This window comes from Centruroides sculpturatus, unplaced genomic scaffold (genome assembly GCF_000671375.1).
Source record: "Centruroides sculpturatus isolate CEXI.00-Female unplaced genomic scaffold, Cexi_2.0 scaffold1061, whole genome shotgun sequence".
Classification (NCBI taxonomy): Eukaryota; Metazoa; Arthropoda; class Arachnida; order Scorpiones; family Buthidae; genus Centruroides; species Centruroides sculpturatus.
The window spans coordinates 290,026-308,629 of record NW_019385354.1 but is presented as its reverse complement, the minus strand read 5'-3'; the positions used below and the strand labels follow the sequence as shown (position 1 = coordinate 308,629).

At 28.9% G+C, this 18,604-nt stretch overlaps 1 protein-coding gene across 4 annotated transcripts in view; it reads left to right on the top strand.

The window, feature by feature from the left end:
* Window positions 1-4,256: 4,256 nt before the first annotated feature.
* LOC111638021 overlaps window positions 4,257-18,604 on the top strand; it is a 19,145-nt gene continuing 4,797 nt past the window's right edge. The window contains exons 1-2 of one of the 4 annotated variants that reach the window (XM_023383647.1): window positions 4,257-4,463; window positions 7,049-7,110. In XM_023383647.1, coding sequence (XP_023239415.1) covers window positions 4,313-4,463; window positions 7,049-7,110 — 213 coding nt within the window. In that variant the 5' untranslated portion in view covers window positions 4,257-4,312. Of the gene's footprint in view, window positions 4,464-4,536; window positions 4,599-6,782; window positions 6,976-7,048; window positions 7,111-18,604 lie in introns of those variants that run through there. The other 3 variants (XM_023383646.1, XR_002758782.1, XM_023383645.1) reach the window with 3 other exon arrangements.

Here is an 18,604-nt window from a genome sequence, read left to right as displayed (position 1 = left end):
ACGTTCTAACAGCGCCTCTGGCCAGCGCGCACTGACACACGTTTGGAGCTGTTGCCAGGACGCTTCGGAAGACATTAGAGCCAAATAGTTGCCATTAATAGTTTGGCCAAAACCTTGCTATCTCATATTTCACGCCTATCTCATAATAGGCATCTTTACCTACACCTTTTTACCACCTTTTGCTGATTGGTTCGTGTTCGCAAATAATCGTATTATATACGAATTAATGAAATGCCGCGATAATTTAAATCAGCGTAAATTTTGAGCTTTTTTTAAGGAATTATCATAAAGTATTCAGCAAATCACCAAACATATAAATAACACCTTATTTTAGCAGATATGTTGATGACCTACTTATAATATGGAAAAATAACAGCAGGATTAAAGAATTTATGGTTAAGATTAATGATAATAATGATGGCCTTAGTTTAAGATTGGAACAGAAGAGTTCCTTAGATGTGCATTTTCTAGACATCAGTATCGAGTTCAGAAAAGCCCATTTATCCACTAGCGTTTTTATTAAACCATCCCATAGCCCATTGTATATTCCCTCCCAATCCAAGGATCCGTATAAATATAAAATTGCGGCTTTCCGAGCTTTAATAAGAAGGGCATTTTTGTGTTGTGACAGAATCCAAGACAGGATTAAGGAAATAGATAGAATAATAAACGTGGCCCAGATTCTGGTTTACCGAAAAAGCGCAATTCTAGGAATGGTTAAGAAGTATGAGATGAATATCAAGAAAAGGTAGTTTAAAAGTGTTCCCACTGGAGTCGTGAAATTTACCTATAATGAAAGTATGAATAGCGTTACGATAGAGGTTGCTGACAGAAAAGGTTCGAGAATGCTTATAAAGAGGTCCCCAAATTTATACAAAATTCTCAGAAATGATAAAAATAGTATAAAGTCAGAGGAGAAAGTAGGAGTTTATAGAATTCCTTATGAGAATATACAAATGGGTATTAAGAAAGACTATATTGGAGTAACCACCAGGAGTTTGGGACTTAGACTCAAGGAACATAGTTATAATATCAGAAAGAAGTCTAATGCAACAATTTTGTCCCAAATGGCGCAAACACAAGGCTCTGTAGTCAAATGGAATGAGGCAGTCATCATCAAACCTTTATCTTCCCCTTCTTTGGCGATGACCGCTGAAAAGATTCAGATTTATAGGAGTAAACTAGGGGAAGGCTGTTTGAATGCGAGGGATGCCGAAAGTCTTCCCTCTGCATGGAAGTTTATGGTTAAAAAATTTACTAACAAGTAAGAACTCTAACCAGTTAAAATAGTAATTTTATTAGAGGTGCTAGTAATTTTATTTCTTAATACAGTACTTCTATGTACATATTTTTATTTTTATGTTAATTTTGTTTATGTTTAATGTTACTCCGTTGCTTATTTAATTTTTAATTTGAATTTTGTATTCTATTAATGGAATCTTTAATTCCAATTTCGTTCTCAACCTGATGATGGCCTGTAAATCTGGCTGAAAACGTTTGTTTTTTGAAATAAATATATTTCTTGGCAAGGATAAGGTGTTATTTTATCTTTTTTTTAAGGCTTCGGGCAGACCACATTATATCGAATCAGCGTTAAGCGAGGCAGCGTTAAGCGGGGTCTTAGTGTATTAGAGATCGAAGATACATTAAAGACGTTTAATTTATAAATTTCATTAATTTAATCGCGAATAGTTAACTATTCGCGATTAAATTATAAATTAAACGTTTTCACGTAAACTAGAACGTAAAAAACTACAAAAACGAAATTATTTAAACACTTAATTGGACTGCAATTTGAAGAAAAAAAAAAATTGTAGACCTTTAAATTACCACTGTCGTCCGTCTGTCTTTCTTTAATCGAGAGAACGGAGCTAGATAGATTAAAGACGAACCAAATATGGAAATGTTAGAGGCAAGAGGCCCCGATTAACTATGTAAAAACTTTCGATGCAAACTGGAAGTCGTGTTGTTTTAATTCCAAAATGTTCCCCTGAAAGACGTTAGATAGATGACAGGCACGATTCTATTGTTAAAGGAAAAGTATAGTGTACAGGGACAAGCCATTACTAATTTGAGATAGAGAGCATATATTTTAAGTTCAATAAATTAAAAATGTAATTAAAAATTGCAGCCCAGCATTGTAACAATGTCATTATTTGTTTATTTATGAATGATATTGTAAATTTAGCAAATTTTTAATGTAACAAATAAACAAATTGTAAGAAAAGTTAGCAATTTTTCTTATGATTTGCTGATTTATTACGATTTGTGAATTTTCAACAATATTCACAAATAAGCAAATTGTAAGAAAAAATTGCTAATTTTTCTTACAATTATACATTATAATTTAATTTATGATAATTATACATTATCATAAATAGATTATAGTACAAATTAGGATATTAATTTTTAAATCTACTTATAAGCATGACTAGAATAAAGTACTGTATAAAGGGACGTTCATATAAATTCATAAAAATATATACCATGGATATGATATAAAGACGAAATGCCAACAGGAGATTCTCTAGGTCTTGCTGGCACTACTTTTATTTGTTTAACCTCGAGTGAGGCTAATATTTAAGTATTAATTATATACAAGATTAAATTAATACAGGGTGACGCAGAAAAAAGTAGCCCCGATGCGTAGTTTAGTGGAAACACAAAAGAATACAGTAATAAAGACAGATGTCAACTGCTAGTATCACCAACATAGAAGTTGATAGTAGTAGTCATTTGTTGCATCTACACACAGTTGCGCACGTCGAATTCTGTATAGGAACACCCGGCGTAACATGTGACATCTGTAGCGACGAATGCTTATCCCTCAGTTCCTGTACTGTGTGTTAATCTACACAATACTGAACGCCATTTCAAACAACACAACGTTCCACTCAACTGATGCGGTTCGCTCACTCCAAATACTCGAGCTGGACCGGGGCTACTTTTTCGCACGAAAAAGTAGCCCCAGTAACTAACATTAAGTTAGTTATAATCTTATCTAGACCTATATAAAAGAGTGCCATTAAGCAGATAGAGAAGACCCTGCAGATATTTTCCCTATCTGAGGAGTCTCCAAAGCGGTCGGTAAGGGATTTTCGGGGCCAATTGATGTAAACAGTTCATTAAAAATTATTAGTCTAGTGAGTTATGTATAGTACATGATAGTTCAGGACGTTGTAAATTTGCACGCTGTAAGTAGATCTTTTCTGTGAAAACGGTTTATGGATTAATACTGGCTAATCAGATTTATTTATTTATATACTGTATTATTAACTGTATTAACAAAAACAAAAAAAGAAAAAGGAGGTCGATAAAAGAAGACTTAAAAAATTTTGGGGACCCCTGCCCTATCTGAATATAAAGTAACTTTATTTAATGTTATATGTTTAATTTATAAATTAAAGATAAGTTTTAAAAAATATTTTGACTTACAAATATTATTAAACAATCAATTTTTCTTTAAAATATTATGATACTTTTTAAAATATTTTTTTTTATTTTTTTAAGTACGGAGATGTCTAATACAAATTAAAATTTCATTGAAATTTCAAAATTAATTTAGTTTCAGTAATACAGAGCGGTCCGAAAGTCGGTTAACCATGATAAAGACTAAATTGTTGTATTATACATATACATATATATATTAGGTATTTAATTATATGTGCATTTAAAATGTTTTCACCAATCCTGTACAAGAAAAACACGTTGTTATGAATTCATTTGACTGGAACCGAGGAAACAAACATTTTTAACTGACTTTTGGGCCATTCTGCATATATAAAAATTTAATTAATGATATTATGCCTTAAAAAGAAATTATAAAACATTATTCAAGTATTTTAACCTTTTAATTTTAAAATATTTATGAGATAGAATATATAAACTTAATAAAAATTAATAAATAAAAAAAGTATAAATATTTATAAACATTTAACTGTTCTAATTCGATTCTGATATAAAAATTCTCATACAGAGAACAGGATGGCCTCTCTCGCATCCTAAATTTGGCCTCCTCTTAATGTTCTATCTGAGAAGAAGGATTGGTTTCATAGATATTGGACTTGATTATTTAATAAATTATATAGTTTTTACAATAATATATTCACTAACACTCTTCATCTCTATTAAAAATAAATATTCATGAATTAATAAATGGCGGGTGTGATTCAAAAGTGCATCCAATCCCTTAAACATAGAATATTTTAAAAATTGTTACTACGTCATACAGCGTCATTATACGTCATTACTGTGTAGAATCAATTGGTTATAAAAAGGGAAGAGTGTAGTCGCCAGTACATTCAGTTACAAAATGACACAAACGAGGATATACGCGACGTTTGGTGTTTTATTATTGATCACAATTGTTATATCAAAAGAAACTAATGGAAGGACATCACATGTTGGAAGATCCAATATGCCAAATATTTATGATATTTTATCACTTATCTACAGACTTTGTTGTAAGTTAATAATCGTTTTATTTATTTATTTTAAATTATTTTGCTTTATAATACATATAAATCATTTTTATAGCCGTTAACGAGGGTGTTACTTATTCCAATTTGGAGTGTCTAGATCAACATATGAAAACAGAAGTAAGTTTTTATGTTTATTTTATGCAAATTTCTAAAAGTTTCTCGTGTCCTAAATAGCGATTTTAACATAAAAATAAGTTTTCTTTTCTTATAAGTCGAGAAAAAGTCACTTGAATACGATAAAAATTGCATCCAAGTAACTTTTTCTCCAGACTGTTCTTTTGCCAGAAGGCAAGAATGAAGAATGTCGAACATACACTTCATAATTAAAATGAGGCACATAGCTTAAGGCATACTTTTCTTACAATTATACATTATAATTTAATTTATGATAATTATACATTATCATAAATAGATTATAGTACAAATTAGGATATTAATTTTTAAATCTACTTATAAGCATGACTAGAATAAAGTACTGTATAAAGGGACGTTCATATAAATTCATAAAAATATATACCATGGATATGATATAAAGACGAAATGCCAACAGGAGATTCTCTAGGTCTTGCTGGCACTACTTTTATTTGTTTAACCTCGAGTGAGGCTAATATTTAAGTATTAATTATATACAAGATTAAATTAATACAGGGTGACGCAGAAAAAAGTAGCCCCGATGCGTAGTTTAGTGGAAACACAAAAGAATACAGTAATAAAGACAGATGTCAACTGCTAGTATCACCAACATAGAAGTTGATAGTAGTAGTCATTTGTTGCATCTACACACAGTTGCGCACGTCGAATTCTGTATAGGAACACCCGGCGTAACATGTGACATCTGTAGCGACGAATGCTTATCCCTCAGTTCCTGTACTGTGTGTTAATCTACACAATACTGAACGCCATTTCAAACAACACAACGTTCCACTCAACTGATGCGGTTCGCTCACTCCAAATACTCGAGCTGGACCGGGGCTACTTTTTCGCACGAAAAAGTAGCCCCAGTAACTAACATTAAGTTAGTTATAATCTTATCTAGACCTATATAAAAGAGTGCCATTAAGCAGATAGAGAAGACCCTGCAGATATTTTCCCTATCTGAGGAGTCTCCAAAGCGGTCGGTAAGGGATTTTCGGGGCCAATTGATGTAAACAGTTCATTAAAAATTATTAGTCTAGTGAGTTATGTATAGTACATGATAGTTCAGGACGTTGTAAATTTGCACGCTGTAAGTAGATCTTTTCTGTGAAAACGGTTTATGGATTAATACTGGCTAATCAGATTTATTTATTTATATACTGTATTATTAACTGTATTAACAAAAACAAAAAAAGAAAAAGGAGGTCGATAAAAGAAGACTTAAAAAATTTTGGGGACCCCTGCCCTATCTGAATATAAAGTAACTTTATTTAATGTTATATGTTTAATTTATAAATTAAAGATAAGTTTTAAAAAATATTTTGACTTACAAATATTATTAAACAATCAATTTTTCTTTAAAATATTATGATACTTTTTAAAATATTTTTTTTTATTTTTTTAAGTACGGAGATGTCTAATACAAATTAAAATTTCATTGAAATTTCAAAATTAATTTAGTTTCAGTAATACAGAGCGGTCCGAAAGTCGGTTAACCATGATAAAGACTAAATTGTTGTATTATACATATACATATATATATTAGGTATTTAATTATATGTGCATTTAAAATGTTTTCACCAATCCTGTACAAGAAAAACACGTTGTTATGAATTCATTTGACTGGAACCGAGGAAACAAACATTTTTAACTGACTTTTGGGCCATTCTGCATATATAAAAATTTAATTAATGATATTATGCCTTAAAAAGAAATTATAAAACATTATTCAAGTATTTTAACCTTTTAATTTTAAAATATTTATGAGATAGAATATATAAACTTAATAAAAATTAATAAATAAAAAAAGTATAAATATTTATAAACATTTAACTGTTCTAATTCGATTCTGATATAAAAATTCTCATACAGAGAACAGGATGGCCTCTCTCGCATCCTAAATTTGGCCTCCTCTTAATGTTCTATCTGAGAAGAAGGATTGGTTTCATAGATATTGGACTTGATTATTTAATAAATTATATAGTTTTTACAATAATATATTCACTAACACTCTTCATCTCTATTAAAAATAAATATTCATGAATTAATAAATGGCGGGTGTGATTCAAAAGTGCATCCAATCCCTTAAACATAGAATATTTTAAAAATTGTTACTACGTCATACAGCGTCATTATACGTCATTACTGTGTAGAATCAATTGGTTATAAAAAGGGAAGAGTGTAGTCGCCAGTACATTCAGTTACAAAATGACACAAACGAGGATATACGCGACGTTTGGTGTTTTATTATTGATCACAATTGTTATATCAAAAGAAACTAATGGAAGGACATCACATGTTGGAAGATCCAATATGCCAAATATTTATGATATTTTATCACTTATCTACAGACTTTGTTGTAAGTTAATAATCGTTTTATTTATTTATTTTAAATTATTTTGCTTTATAATACATATAAATCATTTTTATAGCCGTTAACGAGGGTGTTACTTATTCCAATTTGGAGTGTCTAGATCAACATATGAAAACAGAAGTAAGTTTTTATGTTTATTTTATGCAAATTTCTAAAAGTTTCTCGTGTCCTAAATAGCGATTTTAACATAAAAATAAGTTTTCTTTTCTTATAAGTCGAGAAAAAGTCACTTGAATACGATAAAAATTGCATCCAAGTAACTTTTTCTCCAGACTGTTCTTTTGCCAGAAGGCAAGAATGAAGAATGTCGAACATACACTTCATAATTAAAATGAGGCACATAGCTTAAGGCATACTTTCACTTTCTCTTTTTCTTTCCTTTTTTTTTTAGTTAAATGTATTTTTAAAAATAAATAAACCCGAAATAAGTTTGAGAAATGATTTCAACTGACGTATTTTGACATTTTAACTCGTTAAGTGCTATTGTTTAGAGTTAATAAGGATGCAATTCTTTTTAATTAAAAGGAAGCTTCAACTTAATAAAGGATGAATAATAATAATAACAATATATATATTTTAAAAAAGATTTAAAATAATAATAAAAATCATTTAATTAATGTGTTAATTTATTGAAAACAATAATAAACAGTCTGGGTGGACCAAAAGTCAGTTAACTTAAAGATAATAAATTGCTAGTTCAGTTAACCGACTTTTGGGCCACACTAAATATATTGTAAGAAATATAGCGAATATATTTCTTATCTTTAGAATAACATATTATATAAATTAACTTCAGTATGGGATAGTCATTGTATTGAATATTTATTATATAAAATATAGGCCAATATATTATTGTATAAGCCTGCTGAATTTACTTATTCTGTAGCTAAGAAATATAGTTTATGTTATATGGCATTTGAATATAATTCGTATCTATAGTTCAAGTTATTCTTATGTAATTAACTGTATAATTACTTTTGTGTGTGCATTATACAGTAAAGTATATTAAAATGAAATTCAGTGTACAATGTGTATTATAAGTAGGCCTATAGTGAATTTACTAATGTGATATCTTTAACAATAAAATCATTTTAGTGTATCTATTATATACTAATGGATATATTACATATCATTATTAATTTAAAATATTATACCACGTATTATATGGGCAGTACGGTAAAATGGACTCTTGATTTAGTTCAGTTACAATATTATACTATACGATTGACGCTGTAAACGGTTAGAAATTTGAATTTTTAAAATGGATTACATAATGGAAATACGTAACAAAGAAACATAAGACTGACGTTCTGCAGTGCAATCAGAAAGGGGGTCATGTTTTTAACGTTCTCGATTCTTCTGTTATATAAGTTATATTATGACTAATATAAACTAACTGGTTTTGATGACATCCTTTTTTTGTTTATATAGTTTTCAGGAAGATTAATTATATATAAAAAAAATTAAATTTTTGATTTACAAAATCTAATTAGTTGGATATTTATTGTTAAATCTACCATATGACACTTAAGTTATTTTTTGTTCCTTTGAATAAATGATATTCAATTTTAACAAATGAGTGTTATTATTTTTAGTGTATATACTTAATTATTCTTATCTAAAATTTATCATATGTATTATCTATCTTTTCTTAAATTAGGACATGTATACTTATAAATACTCATTCGCTCTTTACCCGAAAAATCACATTACAAAATGAATTGCAAGCAAGTAGAAAGTTAAGTATTTGTAAATATTGTACAGAATATGAAGGGCCTCCTTACAAAAGAGCCCATTCGTATTTAGAGAGTATTCTGGAAGAGACAAAAGAATTAAATACCTTTCTGTAAATAGTTTTCTTAGCTGCTTGCGTCTTTTTCGATCTATCTACAATTTACTTCTAACGTCTTAAAAATAATACTGTATTTGGATACACCTCTGAAAGCGCCCTTTCATATATCATTTTTTTTACTATTTTTTAAAGAAAAGAAAACATTATAACATTTCCCTCTCCATTTATACGTTTTCAGTTTTTGAACTTGGTAGGGAAAAATTCAAGATTACCTAAGTAACTACAATCTTACATTCTTTCCTAAGGATTTTCTAGAAGAATTTTGCATTTTCATAAAGAATTTTTGTATTTTTCTCTGTATTTTAAAGCAATTTTGGTATATCTTTCTGATTGTAGTGCCAAATTACTATACTTTCATTTATAAACATTAATGGTTTGTTTATCTTGCAATAAGGTTTGTCTATGTTAATCAAGTACTTCAATGGCAATAACTACGCATTGGAATTGTATCAACTCGGTGATTGAAGAAAATATGCATTGTTTTCTTCGTATTTTCTTATAAATTTATGTATTAACTTGTTTAATTATAAAGTGACACAATTCTATGAATTATATTATTTTATAATTCAAATGATAATTTACGTTTCCTTTGTTTGTCCTTATCTTATTTTATAAAATTATTTACTAAATTTATTTTTATTTACTGAATGATTTACTTATAATTATCCTAGATTTATTTTTATTAACTTGTTCGAATTTTTCACAAAAAACTTTATTATATTTCAATACGCAATAATGGAGTTTATTTGTTCAATTATTTATAAATATCAAAATATTTTAGTATATTTTAACCTATAAAATTTTATTCATAAATATTATATTTTATCTTGCAATAAATTTTATTTATAATTATTGTATGTCAGTTTCCTGTATCATCTAGAATTAGTAAAATGTACAGTGCAATGTTTTCTAGATCATTTCTCGAGTTTTATGCTTCATCATCAAATAATAGAATTGAAAATTGTCAATTGGAATTATTTAATAACGACACAGTCTATGACAACAAAACTAGAGTTTTATTAAAAGTAAAAATAACGTGTCACTCGTGTGTTAAGAAACGAGCAAACTTTTTATAAATATTGTCCATTTCCTTGTATTGTTTTTAGTTAATTCTGTAAGTGTGTGGCACTATGTATAATACACTATATGCTTATATGCTTAATATACAAATAACAAAGAAAAATGCATATATATTAAAATATTCATTTTATTTAAGAATTTTTCATTCCTGTGAGCAATAGAGGGCCTTTAACCAATTATCCTCATTGTAGTTCAGAATCATAATTAGGGAAATCGGTTGGTGAGAGACGGGGTTCGACATATTCGAGACAATGAAAAATGCCCATGAAAAATTCTTGGGTTTTTCGACCGCCCAGACTCCATTCCGGGTTTCCAAAGCAGTATACTTATCCTTTAATAACCTGGAACACCCGGCTGTCTGTTTAATATATTTTGTAACCATTTGCTAAATTATTGTTGCTTATCATCTTGTTTAAATTAGAGCCATAATTTATTACAGGGGAGACCATCGTGTCCAAGTAATTCAATAGTCTCTCCTGTAATAAGACATGGCTATATTTTAACGTCTCGATATACGAGAGACTAGAAAACATATTACGAAATATTCCATTCGATGACTAGATGGCTGAAGCTTCTTGTTCTGGCTGATAGCTTGAAGGAATTTTTTATTGCGTCTGTTCCTGGTATGTTGGCCTTCACATTGCCGCCTCCATTATGGGGCCCAGCCAAATCCATGATGATTCAAAGGCGATGTTTTAATATACAAAGAACTAAAGATTGAAAGGCTACCGCTTTCAATCTTTCTTCAAGTTAACCTCTTAGTTCAAGGTAACCTTTCAATTTTTAGTTCTTTTCGCAGTAGGAAAAGAACTAAAAATCATTAATCATTCCATTGATTTCTTGCCTGTTAAGAAAAATTATGTTTTGTCAAATTTTATTATTTAAAATTGTATTCTTTAAATTCATTAATTAGTTTTTTAAATCCATTTTATGTTTTTCCTCCACGTATTTGGACCATAAAAATGTAAATAATTCGGACAACCAAAAGGTCCTGTTCACAGCCATTATTTATCATATTTCTTAAACTGTATTGAAAGTATCTGATTATGTTTATTATAAATTTCCGAGAATTTTCTTATAAGCAAAACAATTATCCTATCTTGTAAGATAGAATAATTGTTTTGCTTATAAGAAAATTCTCGGAAATTTAGAGTAATAATGTAATAATAGAATGGTAACACTGATAAAATTGATACTTTTACTACAGTAAATTACAGAAATGCAATGAAAATATGATAAAATACAAAGTATATTTGGTATGTTTGGACAATATAAGTTTGGAACGTTTTATAATTCGGATTACAATATAAAATTAATGGGCTTACTAATTCAGAATTAGATTAATTTTCTAAAAAATGGTGTATTCTTCTTTAATTTTTGAAGTGTTACTAGTATCAAAATAAGACTTGAGAAAGCAAAATGAAGTTCCAGTCACAAATATCAATCTTGAACGCGGAACATCCATCTTCGAAAGCCATGAAAACCATGAAAAAAAATTAATAAAATATGTGTCAAATAAAATAACAATTATCAAAAGAAAATTTAACGTATACAACTTTCGTGTTAATGTTTATATAAAACAAACTCAAGTTTGAAATCTTTTTTTGCAGTTGAGACCGAAATAAGTAGCTCTATGTCTTCCTCTATCTGAGCAAGTGCCAAATTCTCTGACGTGATAACAATAAATTGATGATTTATGCCAGAAAAAAATTTTAAAACATTTTTAGTTTGGCAGTTAATGAGTTTTTATTCTCATTAATTAATGTAGATACATCCTTATCATTAATACAGTATTCCATAATAGTAAAAAGATGGATGAAAGATTGTTGCAATATACTATAATATATTGTATGGAGGAAGAAATGCATAAGAGAAGTTACGATACAATATTTGAACATAAGTAAAATATTTTTTGATAATTTTTCATCACATATTTTACTTTTCTGCTATTTTATATCTGTAACAACACATCGTCTTCCTTCCCTCAATTAGTGATAATGATTTAATGTGTTTGACATTGAACTGTCAAATTAATTTATTATATTATCGGCTATTAGATAAATAAATGATTCTATAACTGGGTTTTGTAATAATGAAATAAAGTTACGAATATTCAATAATAAATTATTAACTTTTATTTATATATTAATCATATATGCAAATTAAACTTGATTGTTAATCCTTTTAAAATACGAAAATGGTCATAATTGTATGTCTTATTTTGGAGTGCTGGTATATTATCAAATATTTATAGATATAAGCTAACTGTTCAAAGCATGGGGAAAATTTTATTTTTAAATGCAGTCGATAGAGAAAAATATGGCGCTCTCGAAGATGAAACTCAACACAAACTGACAAAGTTCAATGACAAAGCTGAAAACAAAGATTAATTTTATATTGTACTTACAATAGTCACGCATCAATTGAAATTTCATACTAATTATAGTAACTACTGTGGTCTTACATTGATATTATTAGCTACTGTCGAACGCATTGTGTATCTACAGAATGAAACGTTTGGACCATGTAAAACAATTGGGTCATATCGAAGAATTTCTCAAATTGATCGCGAGTGAATCCAATAGTTTTTTTGAATTGCAAAAACAATTCCTAATTTTAAATTACGTCATATTACAAAGGATGCTTTTCCCAGCGAATGGATTTCTGGGTAAAAGTCACGTGTTGGAGGGTAAACAAAGTTTTGCATTAGCCGTCTAAGCTTGTTTCTCTAGAGAAAACTCCATGTTGAAAATGCTAAATTTTTGCAGTTCATACGGTTGTTCCTATACGCCAGAATACAAAAATATTTCATTTCACCAATTTCCGCTTAATAGAAAGCATAATAAAGAACTGCTTATCAAAATGAAGAGAAATTGTTGCTGTAATCTAAAAAAGATAATGTTGCAAATGTATGTTTGCATATTGTAGGGATTGAACCAGCAGGAAATTCACATATTATTAAGAAAGTAAAATGTATTAAACATTAACAAAGTTTTCAAATATCTAATAATATTAGTTATTCTAAAGACAGCCATATATTATTATTAAAAAATATATACATTTTAAAAGTAATAGGTTGTTTTCGTTTATGTTTAAAAAAATTTATTTGATTGTAGGATTTAAAAGAATTTGGTTACTAATAACTTCACCATCCAAAACTTAGAAATTATAGTTGTTACATTATATATTTTCTTTTTCATTTCTGCTAATACGAGTATTTCACTATATATCTGAAGATTTTAATTTGTTTCCTTGCGTTCTATCTATGTTGAAATACTATAAGGTAATGCAGTAGAGTTGGCAGGTAAGGACTTGAACTGAAATTCTACCTCTTCAAATTGTCTATAGTCGGACAGCACTTCTATTTCAAGGTTAACGGGAATCTTTTTGAAAGTAAAATTATAAATATTGTCGAATATTGAATGTGGAAAAGTCACGATCGAGTTCGTAATTTCACAGCTTGCCAGCAGAAGGATAATTAAAAAAACTCGAATTGGAGACGGTAAGTTGGAAGCATATCCTGATTCCGACAACGAAATCGTAACAACTGAATCGGAAGACACTTATTCGGGTTAACCACGAAACATAGTAATTATTTCAATTTCGTAGCTGTAATCCATAAATACAGTCAATAAATGGTTTTTGATAGGAAAACGAGTAATTAAGGTATTTTTTTCAATTTTCCCATTCGTCTTCTCGTTACTAGGTGATAAATCCTGGCCTTGAAAAAACCCTGCGAGTACGTATAGTATGTTTAAAAATAACTCCCGGGAGATTAATCGAGGAAGTACAGTATTTATTATCGTATGCCAGATATACAGTCAAGCTTCTGTGTAGCGTTCTCTTAAATAGCGATATCTTCGTAAAGCGTCATGATCTAACTTTTACTATAAATAATAGATAAATATAACGTTTTTCGAAGATACTACGTAATTATGATAAGAAAAAGCATCGTAAAAAATTTGATAATAGAAATTCTTAATTAAAAATTTCACATTAATGACCTTTCCTTGAAAATATATATTTAAGAAAATTTGTATTACATAACGTTATTCTACGGAGAATATCATCATATGAACTTATATAATGCCATCGTATGTGCTGTACTTATATAACTACAGTACATTAATTTATGACTTGCATGATAATGATCTTTCGACTAAGATAACACAAAATGCTTAATTTTTCAATTTTTACCCCAGTTTTACATATCGAGCATGTTCTTCGCTACACATTTATTCATTTAAATATAAGCTAATTATAAATTATTGAGAAATTATAAAATATAAACAAGATAGTCCTTGTTTATATCTTAATAATTTGTACAATACATTCTTAAATATGCTAATTTATACATAAAATCAAATGTATTATGCAGTATAAAGTACAGTATATAAGCATATTCTACAACAGTAGGCAAAGGTGCTACTTTACTACTGTAAGAAATGCGGATTCAAGTCAGGATCTCTCGTGGTAATATGTAACACAAGTGGTACATAATAAGAGGTACACAGGTGCATAAAATTACAAAATACAGTAGTAAAAAATACAAAATTTAGTGGACAGAATATTCAAATATTAAAACGAAATTACTTCAGAAATTTTCTAAGGATGCCCCTTCTCCAATACCTTTGTGGACTTGCAGAATCCATTATGGACATGATACCTGTAAAACTTCCTCTCAGTACCCATAGGTTTGAAAGTTAAAAAAAACTCATCAGATATACCATGAAATGGAATGAATATGATTCATTTCATATTAAAATTGATTTGTTTACATTATAATTACATTAAATTTTTAATTATTATCTAATTAAAGTGATCAGAATAATTAAAGTGATCAGAATACCATCAAATAGATACTATTGTATTTAATAAACCAATTATTTTTCTCAACTCTTTCTTCAAGTCGAGAGAAATTTTTGGCAATTTAAACATATGTCAACGTGTAGTCATATGAAAAAATTTTAAAATAAAAAAGATAATAAAAGTTATTATTTAACTACAGTATAGAACTATTGTTATCTATAAAAGGAAATCTTTGGAAAATCTTAAATTATTGATATTAGTGTCTATTAAAAATTTATTTTTGAGTAGAAATGAATGGTTCGCGGATATCCTTGAACTTTTCGTGATTTCTCAAATGTACGTTAAAATTTTAAAATCGAGTTACACAACGAAAAATATATCTTGCCTTGAGTTTCATCAAATTAAGTGCTGATGTTAATGTAAAATTGAATTAGGTGAACAGTGATGCTATTGTAAGGTTTGCGACTGTGCGCGATTGAGGGGTCGAGACAATCGTGAATGGGCGTGATATACATACACACTGAGACAGGCTTACCATTGACTTTTTCCCGTTTAATAAAATATAAAAATATTCTTACAAAATCTTCTGTATTTTTGTCGTTACAATTCTCCTTTGATATTTGTTTTTTAAAAAAGAGAATCCAGTAAAGTTCCTAATGTCACTGAATGTGTACACTCGGTCCCTCGTTGACAGTCTTCTGCATGATCGTGAAGTTCGGATATAACAGATCGTGGAGAGAGAGCAACTCTGGAAAAACGAACGGATCTGGGAGATAGAATAACGGAACTTGGAAAACGATCAGCTCTTAGAGAAAAAGAACAAATATTGGAGCAAAGAACCTCGTGTCCTTGAAATACGAATTTTAAAAGGATTTCTCGCCTCCAGTGGCGTACCTTAGTGGGGACGGCAGGGGCGGCCCGCCCCGGGCGGCACTTTTTAGGGTGCGGCAAAATTTTACAATAAATAATAATAATATCTTGTAAAAATTTGAAACATCCTAATCTATACTTGCATCGCGCCTACGATAGTGCTATCGTCCGGACAGTCCGGGAATCGGCTGGCCGGGTTAACTAGTAGCTTTTTCATCCGAGGAATTCCTGCGAAACCTGTTGGCTTTTTTTTTTTTTTTGCTTGTACGATTCATTCGCGTTCATATACACCACTAATATTCAATAGAACTATTTTAAACAGGTCGCTGCACTACCACCGAATTTTTCATTGCTTGTTCTGTGAGAAAACTGAATTTTGGTCTTTTAAATTGAAATACCTAAATAAGGGGGGCGATATTTTCCTCCGCCTCGGGCGGCTGACACCCACGGTACGCCACGGTAAAATTTCTCCGAACTTTGAAATTCTCCCTTGTAATTCCAGCCTTTCGTTTTCCTTTTTGGCGGGAAAGAACTTTTATTGTTTTCGGAGTACCTTAAATCTAGCTTTGTATTTTTAATTTCGAAAGATGACATTTTAACTGTCTCACCGAATATTCGTCATCATTAACATAAAATTTCGATTTCCGTTTGGGACCTCACACTATCTTGGAATGATACAACACTACGAGAGATGTGTTTCATCTCGTAGTGTTGTACCAATTACCTGCTTATCAATTATTTAGTTAAGAACAAATATTCGAATAAACTTTTATCAATTGGAAGTGAATACGAAACACAGATATAATAGAAACATACAGTATTTTAACTTCGTATATACAGTACTCTTAAATTCAATTTATATTCACATTTAAGATTCTGATTGTGATTAATCTCTATTGATGGAATCAAATAATAGTAAACTATATTATAGTAAAGCGGAGTTGCTTCTTTAGGCACGCATTTCATAATTATACTGTATATACGATAATAATTTATTGTATACACCTGTATATTTATATGAATGGCATTTTCAATGTATTGTTTTTATAATGTTTCATTTTATTGTATATTAAATTTTTTAAGGTAATGTTGTTATTTGAAACTTCGTCTATACAAAAAATTAGTGGACAGACTATCCAAATATTAAAACGGGATATACAGTACGTATTGTAATTCTGCATTTAGAGAAATGTTTGAATAGCTAAAATACATAACGATAAAATAGATTTGAATAAATGATCGTCGGCTTTACTGAAAAACACTTATATACCTTGCAGGAAATATGCCATTGCAGGATAAGGTGTCTTTAGTTTTGTCTCTCTCTTTAAAGATTTATTTTAAGATTAACTAACAACTTTCTTTTTATATGAAACTATTTTTCAATTCTTTATCTCCTGATTATGAGAAAAGGGATGGTTAATCTTAAGTACAGTGATAAATAATTGCGCATTTGAATGTATACGTGTAATTGCTTACTAAATTTAATATTCAGAATTCTTAAAACCTTTAGCATGGATATTATATTATAAATGTTTGATATAACAAAGTTTTTTATGCAGTAAAACACTGTAAAGTTATTAAAACGATTTTTACCTTCAATCGAATTACTCATCTAATATTTTCCAATTTAACTGCAAATTTCCGCTGCAAACTCTAACAGTATTTCCCGTATAACCTTTATATATTGTGAAATGATAAAAATGTTTTACCAAAGCACGAATGAAACGATCCTACTTAAATAAAACTGGAATATTTGAATATTAATCTTCATCGGAAGTAAACCTTTTAAACTCATCAAACCATTAGTTGGTGCCCCAAGGGGTTTTTAATTACAATTGTTTTACGATTTTACAATTGATTTTATAATCACATTTACAAATTACTGTATATACGTGTATATGAAATTATATTAAAACATTAAACTCAGACATAGTATTCTACATAGTTTGGATATTATTTCCATCCCATTTCATGGGGGAAAAGGTGAGAGAACCAGGTGACCAGGTGAGAGAACATTGTTTAAATTATAGATTGTCCTGCTGGATAGCTGAGGTAATTAAGGCGTCGGCCTACCTCTCTGAGGAATCGGGGATCAAATCCGGAAGGACAAAGAACTCCAGAAATTTTTCGGCATTGGATTGTCTTTTACCACCTGGCTGCCCCATTATAAGTCTATGATGGGCCTGGAGAAAAGATTTTATTCACCCACTTTGAAGCTGGAATTCCTGTACCTTTGCCAAAAATTTATGAAATTTTGCAGAGTGGTTTGTGTATCTGGAGATTGATTCTATTAAATTTTGATGGTTAAAAGTTAGAATGTGGACATGTGTTATATCTCGAGTGGAGTCGACTTAATGAAGATTTTACTCGTTATTAGCATTTATTATTATTATTTTTTAAATAAAAGTTATCCTTATCCTGCAAATTAAGCTTTTTTTTATAATAATGAATAATATAATATTTTATTATAAAAAAATTTATAAGAGATTACGCCAAACACAACTTACAATTATTTATAACTCTTCCTGTGATCATTATAAATATTTTTTTTATCAATTAAGTTAATCATTAAATTAATGAAAAAGTTTTTAAATTTTTTATATAATTTTGTTGTTGTTATTTTATTTTAATTATTAAGTAATGGTTAACTGAGCATAAAATATGAATTTTAAATTGCATGTAATTAGTCAACGTTTTTATCTTTATTAAATTCGATTTGTTCAGCATTTATGAAACTGTTTTATTTAATCAAGTTCAACAGACTTAAGAATTATTAAATAATTGTTATAATTAGATATTGTAATGTTACTATTTTTAAATTCAAATTTCATATATCTCATATTAATATGATAATTGTTATCATAAATTATCATAATTTATTATTAACAACATAATATAATACATGTATTATCACAAAATATTATTCAATAATATTCCTTCTTCATAATATATATAGGCCTATTAATTATATATTAATATACATATATATTAACAAAAATAAAT